General features: G+C 44.9%; 1 protein-coding gene across 2 annotated transcripts in view; it reads left to right on the top strand.

The window, feature by feature from the left end:
- The window catches only part of LRRK1 (leucine rich repeat kinase 1), a 73,673-nt gene that overhangs the window by 6,508 nt on the left and 43,458 nt on the right, over window positions 1-23,707 (top strand). For both annotated transcript variants that reach the window (XM_009090040.4, XM_018913974.3), the window contains exons 3-9: window positions 12,946-13,109; window positions 14,029-14,200; window positions 16,498-16,677; window positions 17,291-17,439; window positions 22,089-22,315; window positions 22,800-22,927; window positions 23,065-23,228. In XM_009090040.4, the coding sequence (XP_009088288.2) occupies window positions 12,946-13,109; window positions 14,029-14,200; window positions 16,498-16,677; window positions 17,291-17,439; window positions 22,089-22,315; window positions 22,800-22,927; window positions 23,065-23,228 (1,184 nt within the window). The remainder of the gene's footprint in view (window positions 1-12,945; window positions 13,110-14,028; window positions 14,201-16,497; window positions 16,678-17,290; window positions 17,440-22,088; window positions 22,316-22,799; window positions 22,928-23,064; window positions 23,229-23,707) is intronic.

The raw sequence follows: 23,707 nt of genomic DNA, 5'->3' as shown, positions 1-23,707 counted from the left end.
AAGGTGTCTAACATTGCATAATTAGGGACAACAGTGCCAAGGAGAGCTGCCTGAAACTTTCCAGTAGCTTTGCAGGTATTAACTAAATGCACCTTCACAACTTCTTTTGAGGCAAATCCATTCTAATTTGGTGACTTTGCTGTGGTGACCCTGCAGCTCACAGGGCTTTCTGTTTGATCAGAAGGAATCTGCCCACAATGGCAGTGACCTTTGCAACCCCACCCATGGCTCAGCTCATATCTGAGTCACAGGGAAAGCTGCTGCCTGCCCTGCTGCTTCCTGAATCCTGGGAAAGGCTCTGGTGTGAGCAAGGCTTGAACTGGAAAAGTCAAGGGGTCCTTTAACAAGAGGGACTGCTCAGGAGCAAGTGCAGTTTTATAGGGAAAGTTTCACAGCAGTTTGGGTGGTGACAGTTCAGGGTTGGCCAAGAGCAAATGGAGCAGTTTATCCTCCTGGGACACACTTTGTGCCTCCAGCTTTGCTCCTGGTTGGCATCAGGGCAGGATATGTGCAGAGGTGGACTTACTGGTCCTGATGATCCCTTCCAGCTCAGCCTGCTCACTGATTCTATGATTTCCTCACTGTTGTTGCCTTAAATGTGAAGGGCAGGAACTGACAGTGTGAATAACTTAATTTAAAAATCTTTCCTGCTGAATAGAGGTGGAAAGGAAAATCAGCACCACTGATACCAGTTTGTTCCTCATGAAATCCCCATGTAAACCTTAAAACCTTCCCATCAGCTGTGTGTGGGGACAGGGCCAGCAGCTGGGCCTTGGGGCATGCTGTGCTGAATAACAGGGAGAAAGTGCTCACAGCTTCTGTCCTGTTCTGCCATCCACACATCCCCCTGCAGTAACATTACCCTGGGTGTTTTGTGACAGTGTGGGGTGAGAAGGACAGGAAGAGGATCTGGGAGGTGAAGTGAGCACACAGAGCCCTGGAGAGCTGCAGAGTGTGTCAGTCTCTGTGTGAAGTTCTCCATAATCACACTAAGTCAGCCTGGAAGGTTTGCTGGTTTTCTTCCTGCTCGTTAAGCTGTGAGTAAATTCAAGTCCAAACAGCAAACTGAAAGGGTTCCTAAGAGCTAAAAACCAGAAAATAGAGCAGGTTTTCTGTGTGAGTCAGTCTCACTGCAGAGTGCCCTGCAGAAGGAGAAGTAGGAAATGCTCAGCAGGAATAGGAAGTACACCAGTAAGGCTGTAATAGGCTTGTATTTTTAAATATTTAAATAAACTCTTCATACAGAAGTGGTGAAATCTCACAAGGGGCCGAGGGCTCCTGCAGAAGGCTGGTCTGCAGCTGAACATGCCTGTGGTTAAACCTGCCCTCCTGTGCAGAGCTGGGTGTTACAACATCCCTCCAAACCAAGAGGCATTTACAATTTTCCTGACAAAAACCATTAAAGCCAGCCTGCTCTTGAACTTGAGGGCTGTGTCAAGGAGGGCAGAGCTGCTGGGAGAGCCAGTGGTGCAGTAAAGACCTTGGGGAAGTTAATTGAGCAGAGAGTCTGACCTGAGAGCCAGTTTGATTTACAGGCAGCAGTAAAGCATTGGTCTTCAGCTGAGCTGCATCTGGAATTATCTGCTGCTTTACAGCTTTATTTTTACACCTTCATGTTAAAATTATTTGTGGTGTATTACATGGAAATGTAACTTATGACAGCTCTATCAAGAAGCCTGGAAAAAAACAAAGATAAGGTGATAAGGTAGCAAAGAAAATCCTTTGCCCTTAGCACTTGTACACAGGGAGTTCTTTACAATGTTCCTGAGGTGTGATTTATGAGGGAGCTTTCAGGTGAGGGTTGATTCTGGGGTCATGGAGCTGCTGTCCTCTGTTTCAGTGGGAAAAAAGCAATTGATAGTGTTCACACCAACTCAGCCTTTACCAGGGCTGTAATTGATGTAGTGTTTTGACAGAGATGTTGCAGGGGATTTTACACTTGCATTAAGAAAATGCTATGAATTATGGGGTTTTATCCTCCCCAGAGCCTATGGGGGCCTTATCCAAAACCCATTAAATTCTTTGCACTGACATAATGGGATCTTCAGGGATCCTTACAGCATTAAATCTGTGGTTTGTTTGTTTTTCACTGCTCTGATCAATAATGGGGCTGTCAGGGCTGTGCTTGCAGAAGGCAGTGAGCTGGGAGGAGCTGTTTGCCTTGCAGATAGGAGGGAGAGATGGATTTTATACCATTCAACTCCCAATCTGCTCCATAAAATCATAGAATCGTGGAATTTTTAAGGCTGGAAAAGACCTTGAAGGTCACTAAGTGCAACTGTTCCCCCAGCAGTGCCAAGCCCACCATTAAACCGTGTCCCCAAGTGCCACATCCACACAGCTTTTAAACCCCCCCAGGGATGGTGACTCAGCCATGGAGTCTGTCTCTTAATAGGTTCTGTTTCAGATTTTACATCAAGTCAGGCTGATATTTAATTCCTTCCCTTAATCCAAGTCTGTGTGCTCATTAGTGGGTCAGCAATTGCTTATTTGCATGATTATGTATCACCACAGCAGCAGCTCTTTTATGTAAACTGCTGATATTTTCACAACATGAGTGTCTCCATGATTTTTAATTTGTGCCTTGCCCTCACTTTAGGGGACCTGTTTAAAAAGCCTTTAAGTTTTAGGAAAGGCTCTCGCCCTTCCAAAAGCCCTTCTGCAGTCAGAGGGACTCAGAGGGACAGACAGACAGTTTGTGTTGCTGGCAGCACTTGGGGTCTGCCATGGAGATGCACAGTGGGAAACCTGGGGCACATCCTCTCTGTTTTGGCTCTCCCTCTCCAACTGGAGAGCTTCAGGAACTTCTCATCTGCAAAGACAAGCCCCATCAGAGTCACCCAGGGGTGAGGGAAAGGGTCAGGGTGCCACAGGAAGAGTGGGAGGAAGGAGGTGGGTGGGAAGGAGCTGGGACCTGGGGCTGGGAGCTGGAGGAGCAGCTCCTTTACTCTCTGATAGTCAGTGTGTGGCTCCCAGGCAAAAAGGTTGGCATTTCAGATACTGCTGGGGGGAAAAACTCAGTCCCAGGCTGTCCCCAGCTCCTCTCTGTGCATAGCTGAAAATCATGGAAAAATAACGAACCAAAGCAGTGACTCAAACAAGAAGTCTGGATAAATTTAGCTCAAATATTCTTGGTATGTTTGTGGTCACTGTGGAAATTGCATCACTTCTTGTTTTAATGATCAAAATATTGCTTGGAAAACTGGCATGGCTACCCGAGAAGAGCTCAAAATGCAGTCCTTTAAAAGCAAGTATGTCTTTGGAACTGCTTCACCTGCAGTTAATTGGTTTTGGGGGTTGTTTGTTTTATTCCTGTCTTGGTTAAGGAGTTTTTGGACTGGAGGTTATTGCTGCTTAATTGAAAAGCCACAAGGTTTAGAGCTGATACACTCTGCAGTGTGATTATCTCCTTCATATAAAAGTTCTGTCTGGGGAGTAGATTCAAAAAGAGTGCTGGTAATTGCTGAAGACAAGACCTCCTCCAGAATCTGCCTGCACGTCTTGCTGTCTTTCACATCAAAGAGCCTTTGAAAATGCTTTTATTTTTGCATCAAACAGGAACATTTTAATTTTTTTTTTACAACACTAATGGACAGGATCCCTTTTCAGCTCTCATACATGGCCTGAAAAACAAAAAGCCTGGCTCCTTAAGTGAGCTTGTAATCCTGGTCATAATTCTCCCATGCTTTGCACCTTGGACCTTTCTCACAGTGGCAGGGTGGGAATAAAAGCTGCCAAATCAAAGCCATTTGTATGGATAGGACCAGATTCTTGGATGCAATGGATGAGAGTTAGTCAAAGGTTGGTGGGAAGGGGATGAACTCTGCCCTTCCTCATTTTGCTGTCTCTGCCTTGCAGCAGACATCCCGAAATGCTGTGAGCTGCAGCAGGGTCACAGTGTGGGCATGGGAACCTCCCAGGCAGAGTCCTTGTCCTCCCTTCACTGAAATGGGTGCTGATATTCCCGGGAGGACAGAATACCTCCCTGCAAAAGCAGGCATTTCTGCCACTTGCAGGTTTTGTCACAAGTAGGGGAAGGTTTTATGGGTTTTTTGGTAGCCCCATTGAAGCTTTGGTGGCTGTCTGGGCCAACAGCAGAAGACTTTCCATCAGGTTTCTCTTCTGCTGCAGCCACAGCTGTTCATGTAATCCTCCCTCTGAGACTGTCCTGGAAACCAGGATCTTCCCTGACTCCTTGGGAGAGCAGTCAGAAGTGGGAAGTGCTCACACTGAGTTCAGTAGAAGCTGGAGTGAAGCCCCCCTTCCTTCACTGTTTTGTTTAGATTGTTTTCTTTTCCAGACTAACCCATCCATCCCTTTTGTCCTGAAGCTCTTCCCAGCTCTGCACTTCCCTTGGCTCTGCTGTTGCCAAATTGTCCCTTCAAGTCTCCTCATGCCAACCATATAAAATGTCTTGATTTCATTTTCTTTTTCTCTGCTTGCAACGCTTTCACTTCAACTGATCCAGAGTGGTTGTCTTAGTGATAAATGAGAAGTGGGGGTAGCAAGGAGTATTTTATTAGTCAAGCAGGCACAGTAAAGAAGCTCACTGAACTGTGTCTAACATGAGCTAAGCTTGGATTTTGCTGTGTGGGATGTTTGCCCCCTCAAATCTCTTGAAAGCCTTCTTCCTTTAGATGTGTCTCCTGAACCTATCAGTCTTTTAATAAAAATATTTTTTCATTCTTCAAACTTCAGTCAAAGTAGCTGGAAGGAATGTGTGGATCAGTGTCCTGGTGTCACACTCCTGCACCTTATGTCTTTCTGGAGAGACAGATTTTGGCTGGTTTTGTGCTCTTGGTTTTGACCAGCAGTGGGGTTGCAGTGCTCTAAATGGGTTTTCCACTGGGGAAGGTGTTTACATGTGTTGTGAAAGTGAAACACAAGCTTAAGAACTACTTTTTCCAACTCAGAGAAGGTGTGGGATCTCTGGATGTGTCTTTGGTGGTAGAAGATTTATGCTAAGAAGAGACCTGAGCAGAGACCTTGGGCCCATTTTCCTCTCACTCACACCCAGCAATCCTCTCACAGCTGGGGCTAGAAGCAAAATTTTAAATATGTGTGTGAGCAGCAAAAGTGAGCTGGCCATGAGGTGGTGCTTCCCCAAGGTGAATAATTAATGTTTTCATTTTTTTAGAAGAAGAATTTTGAGCAAATTAATTCTTTGAAAGAGAGAGAAAATGTTGGTGGGTGGGATTTTTTCCCTTCTGATGAAAGCTTGAATGTTAGAGAAAAAGTTCAGAAGAAAGTTAGCCATGAAATTTTATTTTGTGAAGTTTCAGATGAAGTCCAGTCTTGGTTTGGTTTCATGGCTGTAATATTTGATTCAGTTGGACAGGAATGGTCTCACTGGAGTCACTTTTCATCATTTAACAATCCTCCATTTCCAGCCTTGCCTGGAAACGAACCCAAAGAAAATCCAAAAGTGTTGTCATGCTTCTGCATGCTTAATGTATATCTTCCAATTTAAAATTTGGAAAGCAAGAGTGGCATAGCTGGCCTTGCCTGCAGAAGCACATTTCTGAATGATTCAAGCTGTAGGATGGGAACCAAATCACTGAGGCCAAAAGACAAAAATAGAAACTTTCACTCCAGAGCTGAGTCATTTGTATTTTCAATACAGCAACTCTCTGGCCATTTGGAGCTCTCAATAGCTTCTCTTTGGGGGTGGAAGTGACAGCATCACTGTTCTCTTTGGGCTTTGCTGGTCCTTTGCACCCCAGAGAGGGCATTGCTGGAGCCTTGGGGGTATTCCCACCCTCTGTGAGAGCCAGTCTTTGCCCTGTGCTTGCTGGAGGACATCCCTGCCCTATTCCTTCCCTGCCCAGAGGGAATCCTGCTCCTCACCCACCAGGTACAGCCCAGAGCAGTGGAAGTGGAGCTGCTCTTCACACCCAGCCAGTGGGGACCATCCTGTCCTCTTGCTGAGCAGAGCCATGTCCCAATCCCTTGTTTCCTTTCCATGGATAGCTGCAGGTATCATTAGTGACCCTGGAGCTATTTTCCACTTTCCAGCCTGGTTTGCACAGTGCCATGAGGGTTTGTTCTGACACTCACATTCCATTTGTTCTGAAACTCATATTCCAGTGTAATTCCTTGTGCTCTCTCTGACCCCATTGCCTTGTAATGCCTTTGTGCAGCCTCTTTTGCACTTCAGCAAAGAAAAACCAGCTCAGTTCCATTCTAACTTCTTGGACAACACAAACAATTCTCAGAGTCCCGGGAATTTGGGAGGTGCACACACAAATGCAGGAGCCTGCCCAGATACTGCTGAGTCCCAGTGTTACCAGGATTTGAGGCTTTTCTGTTCCCCCTTCCCTCATTGTCCTGGGTGATGAAGAAATGATTGTGTAAGTGTGGAGCTAAAGCCTTTGGAGGCGTCTGTTTCTCATAACTCTGTCCTGGAGCCCAGAGAAAAGGCAGCAATCCAGAGCATTTTTCCACCCGGGACTTAATATTTTCCTTTCAAATTTGCATTACCAAATGCTTTTTTAACTTGCAGGTTAAAAGTGTTATAAATAGAAAATTTCCAGTGATTCTGGTGATAATTGTTCACTTTACACAACTGTACCTAAAATTGTCAGTGTGCCCTTGGTGCTGGCTGGGAAATGTTCAGTGCAGATCAGCCCGGTGCCTGTGTGGTGCTGCCATGTAAACAACTTCAAAATGCTTCCACAATCTGCAGTAATAGTGAAAAAGATCCCTTCAGTGCTGGGTTTTTGCCTTTGAAGCATTCCTCTGTGTTCCATATCTGGTTTCTTTTGGGGCTTTAAGTCTCCTTTTGGGGCAGTGAGCATTGATTGTGAGCTCTGTTGTAGATGTGGGTGGCTTTTGTGCTCAGCACATCATCTTTTCCAGTGCCTTTGGCAGGCAGAGCTCAGTGCAGAGCTCAGTGCAGAGCCACTCCTTTAATTAGCTGAAGTAATGGATGTTTGGGGGAAATGGAACCACAGGAAATGGGCAGAAAGAGTGTGTGGAGGGCTCCCACTGTCCTGAGAAGCTGGCACATCCCACTTGTGGGAAATATTAATTAGGGTCAGAGGGGCCATGACCCAGTTCTGGCACAGGCTCTCTGTGGGGATTTGGAACCTCCCAGATAAACCACCTTGTTCCCAGTGTCTGAGAACAGGGGCATTTATTGGTAGTTCTGGCCATTTTTGGATCCTGGCAGGACCATTTTAAAGCAGAATTGGTGGAGCCACATGTATTTCACCTAAATCTGAGAAAAGGCAAAGCAGATCACTGGCTTCTTGCTGCAGGATGGTTTTGAGGCAGCTTCTGGCAATGTGGGCAGATGGGGGGCACAAGAGATCTTGGTCTGTGGCTTTATCTTCTGAGAAATGAATGAACAAATCTTCAAACTTTTTTTTTTTAATGAAACCTTGAAGTGTCAGCTAATTAGAGAAGGAACCCAAAAGATACCTTTGCTTCATAAAGCATTTTTACCCACTAGGGCTAACTGAAAATTTTATTTCTTTAATTTTTATTGAAGAACCCAGGGTTTTCTTCCTTGTTTGGGATGGGATTTCTCAGTATCTCGAAAATTTCCAGAGGACTGAAATATTTTTATATTTTTCTTACCCATCTAATAGGAAAGTGCAATTTAGGGCAGATCCATCATCCTTTGAAATCACTGGAGGCTTCCTGTTGGCTGCTGCTCAGTTTGTTAGCCAGAAGTTTTCCAAAGCAGCCCAGAATGCATGAATCTGTTGCAGACTCACAAATAACATGGCTTTCCATTAATTTTGCAAACCAGCTGGGCAGAGCTTTTGTGGAGCAGTACTGAAAAACATTCAGTGACCCCGGTGAGTTCCGGAGTGCTTGGAGGTGCTGCCTTTAAAAATTCTGCACATCTTCAACCTCATCCCTGTCCCGTTTTTCAGCTGTGCAGTGGCAACACTCAGAAGTGGAAATGGCAAAAGATTAAGCTGGTGAGGGTTAGCTGCAGCCATCTGGTGCTGTTGAGGAATTAATGTCTGAGCTCAGCCTCCCTGCCCACCCCCATCCCCACATCCTCTGCACCAGAGGCTTGGATTTCGCTCTAATGGGACAGGGAGATGAAAATATCTGTCAAGGCTAACCTGTGGTAGTTAATTCAGACAAAGCAGCAGCCAGCCATTCCATCCAGTGGCCACTGCAGGAGCTGTGCTGGTGCTGGAGCAGAGGTGGGTGGTAATCAGTCCCAGGAATTAACAGCTGAATTGGGCATCGCTGGGGGGATGCTGTGTTAAAGCATCAGCTTGATTTGCTCCCGGCTCTGGAAATACCTGCACACATTATGACAAGGTCAGTAGCAGTTTTCAAGTTGTATTATTGTTGTAATTCTGTTTTTGGAGGAGGTTAGCTTCCTGATTTATCCTGGGTTAAAGCATCATATACCTTCCTCTGCTAAATAAAAATATCCTACCTAGTTGCCAAAGATCTGCTGGTTACGGAAGGGCCTAATGTGGCATTTACAAACTCTTGTGAGTTTATGTGTCAGAGATGCAGTGATTTGGGCTATAAAGACAATAATCTGTGCATTGTGCTGCTTTGTTATGCAGCTCTTTGCTGATTCACAGCACTGACCTGCAAACCCTCCCCTTTGACTAATGGCATACTGTCAGTTTAGGAATTTTAGAGGGGTTTTTTTCACCTGCTGTTATAATAAGGCCTGTGACAGGGTCTGCACATGACCCTAAAATTCTCATGGTACTCTTTATTATTAAAGAGGCTTATTTTTATTTTGTTTCTCTGAGCTGGGACCAGCAGTCTGTTGCACTTTAAAAGTGATACCTTGTGCCCTTTTAATGGCTATAAAATAACATTGCTTTTTCATTGATAACCTCTGGTTTCATTGGGATGTTTTTTAAAATGAAATTAGTCTTGCCCTTAGCTTTTATAAAGGGTTGTTACAGCAAAGCCAAACATAAAAGGTATTTCCAAAGAATAAATCATTGAAATAAAGAGAGAAATAATTCCAAAGTTAGTTGTTTTTGTACAAGCTGTTAGGTGGTGTGAGGAATAGAGGATGGATGCATTTTTAGTGTCAGCAGATGCCTCCCCTTTTCCCCTCACAAACAGCCCTGGGTTTGCTTACAGCTTTTTTAGTGGAAAGCAAGGAAAGAAAAGAAGCAGTGGATTTATGGAGAGGTTACACAAATATGATGCAGAGATGCAGAGACTGTGTATTAAAGAGTAAATTCCATGGCTTTATTTTCATAGATGTTCAAAGGTGCTAGAGGAAAAACCCCAGGTTCCTCAGTTCAAACAGGCTTCATTTATCTGGTTTTGGTGCTGCTTTGGGGCAGTGCTCTAAGAGGAACCTGTGCCAGCACAGGAACTGCCCAGATCTGTGTGCAATAAAGCAGAAACTAAAACAATGGCACTGGGTGTGTAAAGTTTCTGGAGTTTCTTGGATAGTACAGGAATATCCAAGAAGTTGCTGGGGTATGATCCCTTGCACGCAGAACGTGCATTGTGCAGGAACACAGACCCTGTTGTGCAGTGTGCACAAGCTGGTTCCTAAATCCATAAAATCTAAGAATTAACAGCCCTTTGCTGCATCTGGGCTCAGTGCTCAGCGAGTTGCACAATCAAGTCCAAAAGCAGAGGTTCAGTGTTATTAAACTCCAGTGTTGCTCTCCTGTCACATTGCTCAGGGCTGGCTGTGAGTGAGGTGGCTCTGACAGGAGAGCCATGAGGAGCTCAGGCAAGGAGCAGGAGACATGTGAGGTTAAAAGCAGAGCAGAATTTCTTTGGATTTCAGCCCAGATTTCTGCTAAAAATGGCTGGTGCATGTATTGGCAAAACGTTATCCCAGCCTACACGAACGCCACTGCTGCTGGTAGGTCAGTCATGCATCTTGTAGAAATAAACCAGTCTTTAGTCAGTAAAATGTAGCTTTCCTCATTTATTTCCCCCCCACTGATGAGTATAAATGCAGCTTATAGAACATGCTGCTTCTTAATTTGCCCTTGTATTTCAGAAGCCAATGTATCATTTACTAAGTCTTCTGTGACCTGGGGAATTTTGTTGCTGAGATGTTTAGCTATGCCTTGGATGGTGTTTGTGCTTTTTGGAAATTTGGGAATGGATAGCCAGCCTTGTCTCATTTAACCTCTGAAAGCTCTGCTAAAATCTGACTGCACCATGTGAGTACAGCTGTTAACTGAGGGAATTTTTTTTTACCTGTATCTCACCAGTTTTGCTCTTTTCAGGCTTTCAATTGATAGTCACAAGGACTATATTTTGCTGGAGACCTTTGGCAGCTTCTTCCCTCAGGTCTGAGGCAGGAGGTCAATTTACCCTGCAGAATGGAATCATAGGAAGAAGTTTTGGTGTAAGAAATATGAGAGATGGGTAGCATTACCTTGCTGACAAGAATATTTGATATAAAAATATTGGTTTCCAAAAGAAGAATTGCCCAGATTTCTTACACTCAGTGAAACCCTTATTGAATTCTACTTGATGAATTGAGATATTCAAAACTGAGCAGTTTTTATTTGGTCAATAAAAGTTTGCCTAAAACAAGACTGAAATTGAGTTTAAGGACTAAAATGAATATACTGAAGATTGTTCTGGGAATAAGCTCCCTGGAGCTAGGTGTGACCTTCCAGTTCCTGGAGATCCCAGAATTCTACACCTAACTCATGGCCAGCCCATGTTCTTCAGTGCTGGTGGCATCAGGGGTTGTGACTGAGCCATTGCACCACAAAGGATTTCAGAAATTGGGGGGGTGGGCAAAAATGTAAGGAAGGGGAAGCCTGGCACACTGGCTGAGTGTTTTGTGAAGAAGTCATTTGGCAAAACACAGAAGTGGTCTTGAGTTAGGGTCAAGCAGGCAGAGTTCCTCCTTCCCACAACCCTGTGACCCTTCTTGTGCTGGTTGGAGTGGGGCAGCTCCAGCAGGAGAGGTGGAAAATGCTCCTTTTAAACCTCTTTTATTCCCAGTTCTGTGTGTGGGAGGGTGGCTGGAGACCTCTCTGCTTGAGGGCAACGTGACACCAGGATCTGATGAATCTCTGGTTGTGAGATTCTTGTACCTCCACCCTCCCAGGCCATGATTTAAAATCAAAGAGAGATGGTCCTGCTCAGTTCTTTGGCAGAAAGGGTGTGCTTTTACATCTGGAGTGGCTGCAGATGTGGGCCTTGAGTGACAGTCCCCAAAATCAGGACTGAGGCTGGAATTGAGTAAAATGTGTCCCTCCTTTCTGCAGTTTGTAGGAAGCAGATTGCAGCTGCCCTGCTCTGTCAGCCCTGGTCTGCAGGGCTCCTTGAGCAGGAAGCTGAGGAGCTTTCCAGCTGGTTTGTATCTCCGATGTGAGGCACTTTTTCCTCCAAGGGGAATTCCAAAGCTTCTCTCTAGGTTCAGGATTTCATCACAGGGTGCCAAGAGGGGAGGCTGCTTGTTCCAGTAACTGCAGTGTTTGCTTGGATCTGTACTTCTTGAATTTTCTTAGTCCAGTTCTGAGTTGTTTTGACTGGAGAACTACTTTGCTCTGAAGTTCTCCTTTCTGTCATCCTTTAAACATACTTGCCTAAGAATATTTTTTTCCTATCTTTGATGTCCATGAAAATGAAAATTAAATCATATGTTATGTTTTTAGTGATCCCTAAAATTACAGAATTATGGAAGCACTACACCCATGAGTGTGAACTCTGAGATGCTTTTTATTGTGCTGCAATTTAATCCTACTTTCATGGGCCTTGATTTCTGCTCCCTTGTCCTTCACAGGTTCTGCATCATCTGGGAAAGGTTATTGAGGGCACACTTTTAATGGCACCAGCCTCTGGAGCCATCTCCGATGTCTGAGTGATTTGAGCTTCGTTTAAATAATTGATGAGAAGTGTTAGTCAGAACTGACTGGTGATTCAGGCTGCATTATTCAAAGATATTTACTGACACTTATAGATTGCTCCAGGTTCACTTCTCTTTCCAGGCTGCATTAAACTAGGCCCTGTGTGACATATATGTCTATTTTAAAAATAAATAAATCCTTGTTGATACATGTGAAGAACTCTGGGCTTAAGTGCTGTATTTAACCAGTTGTAAATAAGCAATAATAATTCATTATGTTTTAGCAGGAAAAAAACATTTTGTTTTCAAGTAGAAAATGCCTTTTTCCTCTGTCTTGGTTGTTGTTCAGGAGTAGACCTGAAAACATCTTGTATTTTAGTGACTTTAATGCAGCTTTCCCTGTACTAGTGGTTGGGGAATGGTTGGGTGTGAGACTTCCTGCCTGCCTCATCAGCCACCCACCAAAGCATCTTCTCTAATGGCTGCAGCTTTTAATCTCTGACACTTAAAAGCTCTTCTGGCTCCCAGCACCATTTAGGAAAAGAAAGTCTGGTCTAGGAGATTCTCCAGAATTGATTAAGGTGACACTGGGCATCTTGCAAAATCTCCTTTTACTTTTTTTTTTTTTTTCCACCAGAGTAAATATTTCCAATTTATTTTATTTCACACTTGTAGAGGTGCCTAAAATTCTGGTTGAAAATGCTGGAGGACAGTGGGATTTTATCAGGCTGTTGTCAGGAGTGAAGTGTGACCAAAGCAAGGCCAGTAATACCAGATTTGCCCTTCAGATTCCTGACTTTGTCAGAATTCCTGCAGGTGCCAGTCCCACACAATTCCTTCTCTTCCCTGGTTCCTCATCAGGAGGAGGAGGGTGCCAGGCAGATGAAGGGTTCATGTGTCCACATGTGTGAGCTTCCACACCTTCCTTTGGAAACCACCTCTGGGAGCCATGGGGGAACTCTGTCCCTCTCAGTTTCGTGTCCCTGTGCGGAACTTTAACATTTATCACTTTCTTTTATCAGGCTCTTTTTTTAAATTGCCTGCAGTAAATAATTCCACTGAAAATCACCAACTTCTTTAATTCCCAGGATTCACTGATGTTGCAGCTGTGCATGGGTAACGAGCAGGCACTTCTCCCTGACTTCTCTTTGCTGTTTTCCCTGCAGGAACTGTGGACATGGGTGGCAAACAGTCCACAAGTGGCGAGGTCTCCGTCACCCAGACCCCTGTGACAGAAAGCATCCAGGATGCCTACAAAGCTGGGGACACCAGCAAGGCCCAAGAGTTGATTAGGTTGTCCTGTGAGGAGACTGCACTGCAAGTGGAAAAGGTTGGGTTGGGTTACAGCTCTCTCCCAGATTTTATTGGCAAAGATGCCAAAATTTCAAGATGCTGCTGTCTTCTGTCGTTTTTTTTCATGGAGAAAATCCATTTGGAGGTGTGGGTGCCAGGCATGGCTGGTTGTGTGGGGCTCTGCAGGAATGTGCTCAGGGACACAAGTTTGCCCTTGAAAACACAGATCAGGAAGATGAGGCAGACCATAGGGAGCAGTGTCTGTAGGAGCACAGGCTCTGTGAGGAGGGGTGCTGCTGCTGTGCTCACCAAAACAGGGAAATGCATTTTTCCCTGTAAAAAGGAAGCAGTTTATAGACTTAGCAAAAAATGTATTCCCCCATCAGTGCAAAAGTGGGTAATGGTCCCCTGGGAAGATTTTGCTGCCTGTGTGTGGAATTTTATCACAAACTCTGTGCCAGCTTCTGCACTGCTCTGCCTTCAGAGCCCTCCTTTTGAGCCTGCTCTTTGCACAGAGCTGATGTGGGTGTTTTGGGAGGGTCCCTGCATGTCAAGTCCAGTCACAGTGGCCATCTCCAAAACAGGTAATACTGCATTTTGCAGCTGAGCTGTGCAAATGCTTTTTCTGTTGGTCCATGAAAAATGGGTGTATACTCACTGTTCTGTGCCTCAGGCACTTACATGAAAAACCATACAAAAAAGTAAAATACAAACCCCAACAAATTATGTGAAAAAACCATACAAAAAACTAAAATACAAACCCCAACAAATTAACATAATAAATTTATCAACAATGATTACAATGGCCACTAGTGTTTATGACATTCCCAATTAACCACGGCGACAGTGGACATGCCTTGGCGTGGGCACAAATAAACTCACACAGCTCTAGAAATGCTCTTTCTCTGCCTGCTGCCTTTAACAGAGAGTTTCTTCTGCTGTGTTTCCTTCACCAGTGTCAGCTTTTAGGCATTGCAGCAGCATATGGGGACCTGCAGGCAGTGAGGTACCTGCTGAAGGAGGCGTTGGTGGTGTTGCCAACAGAGCCCAACGATGACAATGCAGCGGTGGTGGCGGCGTATTTTGGGCACAAGGACATTGTGAAGGAGCTGCTGGATTCCCTGCATGGTAAGCCCTGGCTGACCCTGCCTCTCCTCGAGTTTTTCAGGAGCTGAGTGCTGCAGTTCCAAGCAGGCATTTGGGTTTTTTGGCATTCCTTGGAAAGGGAGGGGTTTAGTTCATGGGAAAGTGCGTGCAGGATCAGATCTCTGCTGTGCTTGAAGGAGACTTCCCCCCTGGGGAAGAGAAACACATACAGAAAAATTTTCCATGTTTGCAGACTGGAAGTGGAGGGAGATGCCATTGAGACAGTTCATTCCTGTCAGGCCTCACAGCTGGGTAACATCCCAGACCCTACAGGGAGATTAGGGGATTTTCAGGATGCAGCATCATCCCACTGCTGATCCAACAGTCTCAGTGGTGCTGGCAGAGTGGCCTGACTGGCCAGGGACACTTTGGGTGCACAGCTGACACCCACTCTGTTCTCTGCTTGACATTTTGTTTTGACTTTCAGGGGAATTCCTTCTTTAGAATAATAATTACATTTTACTCAAGTTTTATTATAGTAATTTTTTTGGAGCAGAGACATCTTTTTGACTCAGACACTGCTGCCCCTAAGGCAGCAGTGGGGGCAGAGCTCTGACTCAGGACCAGGAGCTGTGTTTGGGTCCCTGTTGCTCTCTCAGTGTTCTGTGAGCTTGGCACTTCTTCTCCCTGGGATCTTCCATGCATTTGAGGTCCAGAGGTCCTGCAGAACATCTGGGGCAAATCCTTGACCTCAGTCACTGCAGTAACACAAGAGCTAAGCTGGCTTCTGCAATATTTCACCTGAATATAGCTCTAGCTCCTCACTGGGACTAAGTAGTTGCCAATGGTCCCACTGAGAACAGGAATAACCTGTTGGGAAACCTGCTTATTTGGTGTCCTGTTGGAGCCCTGGTAAGCAAAATAAATGTTCCAGTTTGGGGGATGCAATTAAATGGAATATTTCCTTCAGCCAGAAAGGAAGCTGAGTAACCTAGTAGAAAAATTAAATTATATTAATATAATACACTGAGTAATGAAAAGTGACTTAAGTAGTTTCTGGAAACTTAGCTCAGTTTAGAAGTGACCAAATTCCCTCCAGCTCTTGCTTCAGGGGGGTCAGGGGAGGAGCTCTGTACAAACAGCAGCTTTCAGAAATTTTTATGCAGGACGTTCCAACTGTTTTTTTTTTTTTGGGAAGTTACACAGAAACCAATCACAGGGCTTAGGTATAAATTGCCTAAATTTGCAATTTGGCTGTTGCACTGCAGTGATTCTCCCTGGAACAGTGAGAACTGCTTGTGGCTTACAGCTTAAGTGAAGCCCATTTTTTGTAGCAGGAGGGTGAGGGATTTAGTGGAGTTGTTAAGAATGCAAAGAGAGATGTAATTTCCACATGGATAAGCTGCAAAAAAGGCCTTGACATGTAAAACTTGGGCTTGTGGATGTTCCTGTAAGTGTTTCAGAGAGGATGTGAATTTGTTAAGGATATGGAGGTATTACGGGGAATCAGGGGAGATTTGGGGACTGCTTATTGTTAGCAGAAATAATTCTGTCCTGGGCATTTAGTTCCATGTCCAGAATTAGGCACACCTAGAGAAAAGTGGTGTTCTACAGGGAAATGTTATTTCTGAAAAAAAACCCCAGTCTGAGAATGACTAAAACATCAGCAAATTCATGCAAAAATCAGAATGTAGTGTTTTGGGTTTTAGCCTTAAATTACATTTGTCTGACTTTACTATGAATTAATAGTAAAGAGTTGACCTGAAATGAAATATTTAAAGGGGAAATGAAAGTTTCTGTGGGAGACTTCAGGTTGCAGCAAAAACAAGCTAAAACAATTCCTTTTTTGTTGACTGAAGCATTTATTTTCATTCTGTTCATCCAATAACATGAAAGCTTACCTGGTTTTCCCCATTCTTTGTATCCCCTCTCATGATCTTGGAAGAAGTGGCCAATCTTGGATGTTTGGATTCAATGTCTGTTTGGATCTGGATGCAAAGACAGTCCTGATCATCCCTGTTTGGGGTCAGATGTTTATTTATCTGCTGGTGTTTTAGCAGAACTGTTGCTGCCTTATGAATGCTTATGTCAGGGACAGACAAAAAATTTCACCCATTAGCTGGGTGGGTAAAGAAGAAGAGTTAAGTAAAGCTGAAAACTTTGTGCCTGACCAGCTTAGGACCTTTCTCTGACACACTTTTGCAGTGTAACCTGTTCCTTTTGTCCTCAGGAGCTTCAGCCTGTCCCAAACCCCTTTGCACAGCCGTTATCCGTGGGCATTCCTCGCACATCACAGCCCTGTGGCACCAACTGAGTCACCTTTTCTGTGTTTTTGGTAGGTCCTAATACTTGCCAGCAGCTCCTGAACTGGATGCTGGCCATAGCCTGCCAGCAGGGCCATTTGGACATTGTCAAGCTCCTGATCCGTGCCTACAGTGCTGACCCAGAGAGCTGTGCAGTCAGGAGGAACGAGTTCCCCGTCCTCATCCGCCTGCCCCTCTACGCTGCCATAAAGGCAGGTGTGTGCTTGCATGCTTCCACATTCTGCCCCTTTCCTGCCAGCTCTTCAAAGAATGGGCTGAGCTGTTCACACACAGGATGGCATCCATGGCTTGTCTGGAGTTGGATTTTCAGCAGGATGAATTAAAGTGAAATTGGCTCTGAATCTGTCGACTCAGCCAAATTGGAGTGGGGGCCTTGGGAAGTTAGATTGCTGTAAATACTGAGAGGCTGAACTTTCCTCTATAAACTCCTAGGGAAAAGACCCTTAAAAACCAGAATCCTTGCAAGTAAAAGCATTATTGTTATGGACACTCTGGCACACATGCTTGATTTAGGCTGAGTAATTTGCACTTCAAAGCACAGCTGTGTGCATAGTTTAATAAGATGGGAAAAAAGAGAAAAAAGAAAGAGCCTGGGCCAGCACTTTTACACAGTGTCTTTGCTGTCTCAGTTTGACCAAACTGAGTCCTGCCACTGGAGGAAACAGCCTTTGCACAGTTCAGTTTCCTTTTTGCACACCCCCACAGTTGGTTTTTTTCAGAAGTGGTTATTTCCCAGGATTTCTGTTCAGCTCCCTGCTGGTTCATTTACCTGAGGTGAAGGGAGCAAACAATCTGCTTTTCTCCCAAGGGAATGAAGATGTAGCCGTGTTTTTGTTGCGGAATGGAGCTTTCTTTTGTTCCTACATCCTGATGGACAGTCCTGAATCCAGCAAACACCTTCTGAGGAAGTATTTCATTGAGACAACCCCACTACCAGGTAGTGCTCCAGCAAAAACAGTAAGTAACCATTTATCTGCCTGAGGAGATGTTGTTTTGAAGGGGCATCATGTTAGTAGTTGATAATTGTCTTTGCATGCCATGTGGCTGCTGATTCTTCTCCTCAGCTAAGAGCCTTGTGGTTAGCTGCCCTTTTAGAGAGCCGTGCAAGTGGCTTTGGTGCTGAGTTACAGGGTGTGAAACATCAAGGCTTTGAATGGCATCACTGTGCAGGACACAGCAGCAGCTTCTGTGGGGCAATTTAAACACCATCGTGTGAGCCAGGGTGTGCTGGGGGCAGGAAACACCAACTTTGGGCTCAAAGCCTTCCAGAGTAGAAGCTGGGATGCTTCTAGCACAGATTCCCTCTGTGCCCTAAGGCCATCACTCCCTTTAGGTTCCTGTTGTGCCCCCTGGTTGCAAGGTGATGGCACCAGCTCTCTGGTGTCCCCCAGGGTTGGCATGGCACAGAGCTGAGCATGGGAACCCTTCTGTGTCAGACAGTGCAGGTAAAAATGGGCTTGGGTAGCCTTTTGTTAACCTTTTGTTAACAAGGAGCCATGAGCAAAATATCTTCCCTACTTCAGATTCTCAGCAGTAAAAAAGTGTCTCACGCTGGTATTGTTACTACTTTATGGGGGAGCACACAATATTTTGTATTATTTATACTGTTCTCCAGCAATTTATTACCAGGCATTTTGAATTTTTCCCCCTCAACATGTAGTTTAACCCCCTGAATAGGAGCATCAGATGCCTGAGCTTTCAATGCTTACAGTTTTCATCAGGCCACAGAAATTTTGCTGTGAAAAGATGTCCCTGATCAATCCAGTTGAGTATCTGTCTGCTCAGCTTGTAGCATTGCAGGCTTTTGGTTCTGCTTTGGTGTTAAGTAAAAATAAGGAGAGAGGTTTTAGGAGCTTTACAAACTTCTCCATTCTCTGTTTTTTTGCCAGAATCCTCTCACTGTTCCTGTTAATAGCCTGGGTGTTAGGCCACATAAGTGAGCTTGACTCCTTTAGGTTCAGGCAGTAGATTTAGAGCCCTTTTTGTTCTACTCTTAATTCTGTTGACAGATAATCAAAAGGAATCTGAATTCTAGATATGGATAAGGGTTGATAAAATGGCTTTAAGAAGAAAAAAAGAAATCCAACTGGATAATTCAGCTTGAATAAGCTTGGAATAAATGTTTGAATCACAGGGAAGAGGTCTGTTTTCTATGTGAATTTGCTGGCAATATTTAACTTAGCTGCTATAAAAATGACTCAGCTTTGCTGTTGTCACACCCTGAGCAAAGAAGAGAGCAGTCTTCAGACATCAGCTAATTGCCAGAAGGGCCTGGTTGAAAAAGAAAGAAAAAGAAAAAAAGCAGAGAAAAAGCACAGAATCTTGACCTTGATTCTCCTAGTAGCTGTTTATTTTTAATATGTTTGCTTATTTAATGTTTCTCTTTGAATTCATTTTGGCAGACTGGGGCAGGTTCGGGAGGATCTGTCCTAGTTTGTCTGCAGAGCTCAGATCTTTGGGAAGTGACACTCCCACACCCTGATAACTTTTTAAAACACAACTTTGTGGCAGCTGCAGACAAACTGCCTCTGTGCTTTCTTCTTGTCTCAGAGGGCTGATCCTGAGATGGATTTTGCACTGGGAGGAAGCAAAACTGGGCTGTGTGGAAACTGGGACGTGTGTGGCAGCCAGACTGGATGTCACAAAGTTCTCCCCTTGGACAGGGAGGGCAAACCAAGCACTGGTCATTTCAGAGTGAGCCCAGAACTTCAGAAGGGTTTGTCCTTCTGTGCTATCTCTGAGTGGAACCACTCGAGACCAGCTGAGCTCCAATTGATTTCACAGCAGCGAATGCAGAGCTATGCACAAAATGTGCCTGAGAGCTGCTTTTGGCTGCCACACCTTCCAGACAGCCTTTGCACCCAGCACAGCTGCCCTTTCTCAGGCAACAGGAGTTACATCTCATTTTTCTAATATCTGTTTCTCCTTTTTGTGTTCTTTCCTGGCATAAATGTATACCCACAGCAAACCACAGCTTTGCTAAAGAGGGGAAGTTGTCCATTTTTACAGGAACAGGTAACAAGTGCCAAAGAGAGCCTTTGCAATGAAGAGGCCAGGCACAGATTCCAACCTTCAATAGATGTAGCCAGCAGGGAGATAAATGTAACTTTCCAGTGTGAGCAGTGTGAGATATATTTAATTTTTCCATTACAGGCCAGAGAAGAGCTTTTGTCTGCTGTATTTTCCATAGGAAATATTTTACCAATAGTTTTATATTCAAGCATACAAATGTATGTGTGTGTGTGGGATCCTCCTCTCATTTCTTTATCCTGGTAATCTCACTTACATCACCAGCAGCACAGAGCCCTGCAGCAGTCCCACACAAGATTCAGAGCAGGGTTGTTGATGGAGGGAGCAGATCCCTGTCCTCAGATTATCCCCTCTACAGCAGGAGTGAGGTTCTGGAGCACGTCACATCATTTAGGAGAAATGCACAAAAGCCTCTCTTAATCACCTTACCAGACAGCCTCAGATTTAAGTAAATATTTTTCATATTTATAGTTGATCCTTTGCCCAAGAGCAGCGGGGTTTCTTGCTTCTGCACAATTTCCAGTCCTTTGCCTCAGTGCATCCCCTGACATTGCTGCAGTAGGAGATTTCAATTTAGTCTTCAGGGCTTGTATTGAGAAATTCTTCCTTTGGCAGGAGAGGGGAGCCTGCAGAGGTTTTCCTTGGCCTTCTGAAGAGCAGTGAGCTGCCTGCAGTCAGCCCTGAGCTAACATCCTCTGAACTCTGTCCCTGGTTTAGCCCAGAGTTCACCACCAGCCCCAAACTGAGGAGGGTTGGGCTGAGCCCTGAGCTCTGTGAGTTTGGCATCACAGACCTTTGGCATCAGAGCAGCAGCTTTTCTGGGAAAACAGTGCAGATGGTGGAGTATGAGCTGGGAGTAAATCCCCTCTTTGTGGCAGTGCTGTCGGGATTTCTTTCACTTAATTAACTTTTTTACTGAGAGTCCTGAGCCAGCCAAACCCCTAAGGTGACTCCACTGCTTCCAGGTTGGTGGTACCAGCTGAATTTGGTCCCCTGTCTCTAAATCAGATAGAGGGGTTTGGCTGTTCCTCCAGTTTGCAGAGACTCTGTCAGTCCTTGTCTCTCCGTGGGAAGGAGGGCACTGATTGCTGGGATTCAGAAAGCTGCCTTGGATACAGGACACCTGCCCACAGAACTGGTAGCAGGTTCTGGATTTCACAATCTTGTCTGGGGTTTGAGAAGTCATTTTCTGCATTCTACAGGTATCTCCTTATCACATTAAATCCCCTGAGGCCATGCCTCTGCATTTTTGAGGGAAATGATCCACAGCAATCTAAATGCAAAGCAGAGATGGTTTATCAGTCTGCAGCACAGACTCAAGGTCCTGCTTGCAGCCCCTAAAAGAAGGCTGTGAGGTTGTGTTATTACTGCACTGTTTGGTGTACTCAAGGACAAGTACATTTTCCCTAAGCCAAGGGATTTGTGATACGTGTTACAGGTGAGAGAAGAGTTCAGAAAACTGCATACTGAATTTAAAACCAGAGTTTCTAAGCAGGAAGCTGTTAAATATGCAGAATGGGAAATCTGGCAGTAAAGCAGGATGTGTTTGGTGTGAGAGTGAAAGCTTTGCAGTGCAGCTCCCATTGGGTGCTGTGCACTTTGCAGTAGCAGTGGAGACTTTGCTGGATTTGATTTCTTGTTGCTGCTGGCTTGCTGTGTTTTACAGGGGTGCCTTGTGGCATGGCAGTGGATGGAGCTTTGAACAAACAGCTGGAGCTCCCTGCCTTGGTTTCCCCAGTGGCACAATGGGCATAATATTTCCATTTATATTTGCAGGGCTGTCCTGAGGCATCACAAGTGAAGGTTTGAAAGGCACAGTGTCTGCACTAAGTACAACTACTGTCAATATCTAAAAAGTGCATCTGTTTGTACTTGCCCTTTGTTCCATTCTCCAAAACATTTGAACTGTCTGATCTACATGACCAGTCCTGAGTCTCAAACGAGCATTTGAGATAGGCCTTTGTTTCCCTTTTCTTTCTCTCCTTTTCCCAAACACATTCCTTTTAATTCTAAATTTGGGGTTAAAAGTCCAAAGAGCTAAATACTGGGCCTTGGAAAGCAAATTAAATTTGCTGTCGGGTTCTTGCTGCCTCCTGGTGGAGAATTAACAATCATTCCACTGAGGCTGGTTTTGGGATGAGTTATGTCAAAACCAACGAGTTCATGAAAGCATTTTGGGAATATAATTTTTAAAATGTGCATTCCAGGACAAGGATTGGAATGCAATGAGGTGATCTTGAAAATGAAGCCTTGGGTTGTTTCCTTGCATTGATGAGAGTGTTCACACTTTCTTCTGTCCATGCTGAATAATATGGGCTGGTGAAGAGGTCCAGGTCCCCTGCCTGAGCTTGCTCTTGGTCTTTGGAGTGAAATCCTGGAGCAGATACAGGAGGGCTGCTGATATCCAGGCATGATTTCATCTCTGAGTCAGTTTAATTCCTAGAAGCAGATTGGAAAGTGAGCAAAATGTTTATGGCCTGTGCTCTGCTCTGCCAGATTCCCAGTGGTGTAGCACGGGCTGAGACCAACTGGGATTTCACTAATGTGGTTTTCTCTTCTCTGTCTGACACATGCAGGCTTTGTGTGTGAACTGGTCAAACCTCAAACTGCCCTGGGTGGATCTAGACTGGCTGATCGATATCTCCTGTCAGATAACTGAGCTTGATCTCTCTGCCAACTGCCTGGTGTCCCTCCCCTCCGTCATCCCATGGGGGCTGATCAACCTGAGGAAGCTCAGCCTGGCTGACAACCAGCTGACAGAGTTACCCAGTGTGCAGTCCTCTGATGAGATCATCTGTACAAGGTGTGTGCTCCCCACAAAGCTGAGCCTGCAGGGAGAGCAGGCTCAAACTGGGCTCAAGGGAGACTCTGTGAGAGGAGAGCACATTGCAGCAGCTTCTTGGTCTGCAAGGTTTAGCTTAGGATTTGCCCCTAACACTGCATTCTCAGTGTTTCCAAGTTTGTTGTCAGGACAGTTGTGGGAACTTTTATTCCTGTGTTGTCTCCTGTTGCCTCTGCTTTTCTCCAGCTCTGGTGAGCCCCACTCCTCTAAGCTGGCTCAGAGTGACATTTACTGGCTGATACCAATTATTTGACTTGCTGTCTGTCCAGAGCACCTCTCCCTGCTCCCTGGAAGGGTTGATTTTCTAATTAGGGTTTTGTGCTTTGCCTTGTGAGGCACACTTCAGCTGCTTTCATTCAGAACCAAAGCTGTCCTGGTAAAACAGATTTCTGTGGCTTTGCTGGTGTTTCACTGATGCCTGACTGAGATTGTTCTGTACTCCCAGGTTACTCGAGGTGGATGTATCCAGCAACAGGCTCTCCACTCTCCCTACTGGATTCCTACACCTTAAAAACCTTAAAAAACTCATTGCTTCCAAAAACTCTCTGGAGAAGTTGTTTGACGAGGAAAACAGTACGTACAGTCCGGTGCTGGGCTTGTATTTCAAGGCTGGGCTCTAGGGAAGAACCCCAAAATGTTAAAATAATGGCTTTTAATGGCTTAAAAGCTCTCATGCTTATACCAAGGCCCCAATGTTTCATGTTTTCCAGCAACTAATTGGATTGGTTTAAGGAAGCTGCAGGAGTTTGACGTGTCTGACAACAGGTTGGTGGAACTTCCAACGGGTTTTCTGTACTGCTTCAAGTCCCTAAACACACTGAATGTTTCCAGAAATCAGCTGAAAGTGTTTCCAGACCCCTGGGCCTGCCCCCTGGTAAGTTGAACTGCTCTGACAAAGTCAGAGGCTGAAAAAACTGTTGAAACAATGCAAAAAGAAAATTGACTGTGATGCTTAAAGAGCTGTCAGATGCTTAAAAGGCTCTTCTGTCGGAGTGCCCCTGCCAAATTTGGTTTATGGGTTTCAGATCCAGTCTTTCTGAGGTTCCACCCTGTTCTCACCATGTTGATGGCAATGGTGGAAAAGTTTTAGAAATGTGTCTTACATGGATGTATTCATTTTCTCTGTGGTTCCTCTGAGCAGAAGTATTGTTAGGATCATTTTACAAAACACCCAACTTTCACCAGGGGTAACTTTGCCCAAAGCCATGGCAAACTAGGACATCTGTATCCACACCCATCACTGTGACTTTATTCCTCATTTTTACAGGGACATCAGGGGAGCAGTATCCTTTGGGGAAGTGTTTGTTTGGGGTTGAAAAGCAAATGGGGGTGGGTGGTTTTCAAAATAATTTT

Source organism: Serinus canaria, chromosome 10 (genome assembly GCF_022539315.1).
Source record: "Serinus canaria isolate serCan28SL12 chromosome 10, serCan2020, whole genome shotgun sequence".
Taxonomy (NCBI): Eukaryota; Metazoa; Chordata; class Aves; order Passeriformes; family Fringillidae; genus Serinus; species Serinus canaria.
Note: the sequence above shows the minus strand (reverse complement) of the source record. Positions and strands in the feature narration are given on the sequence as shown.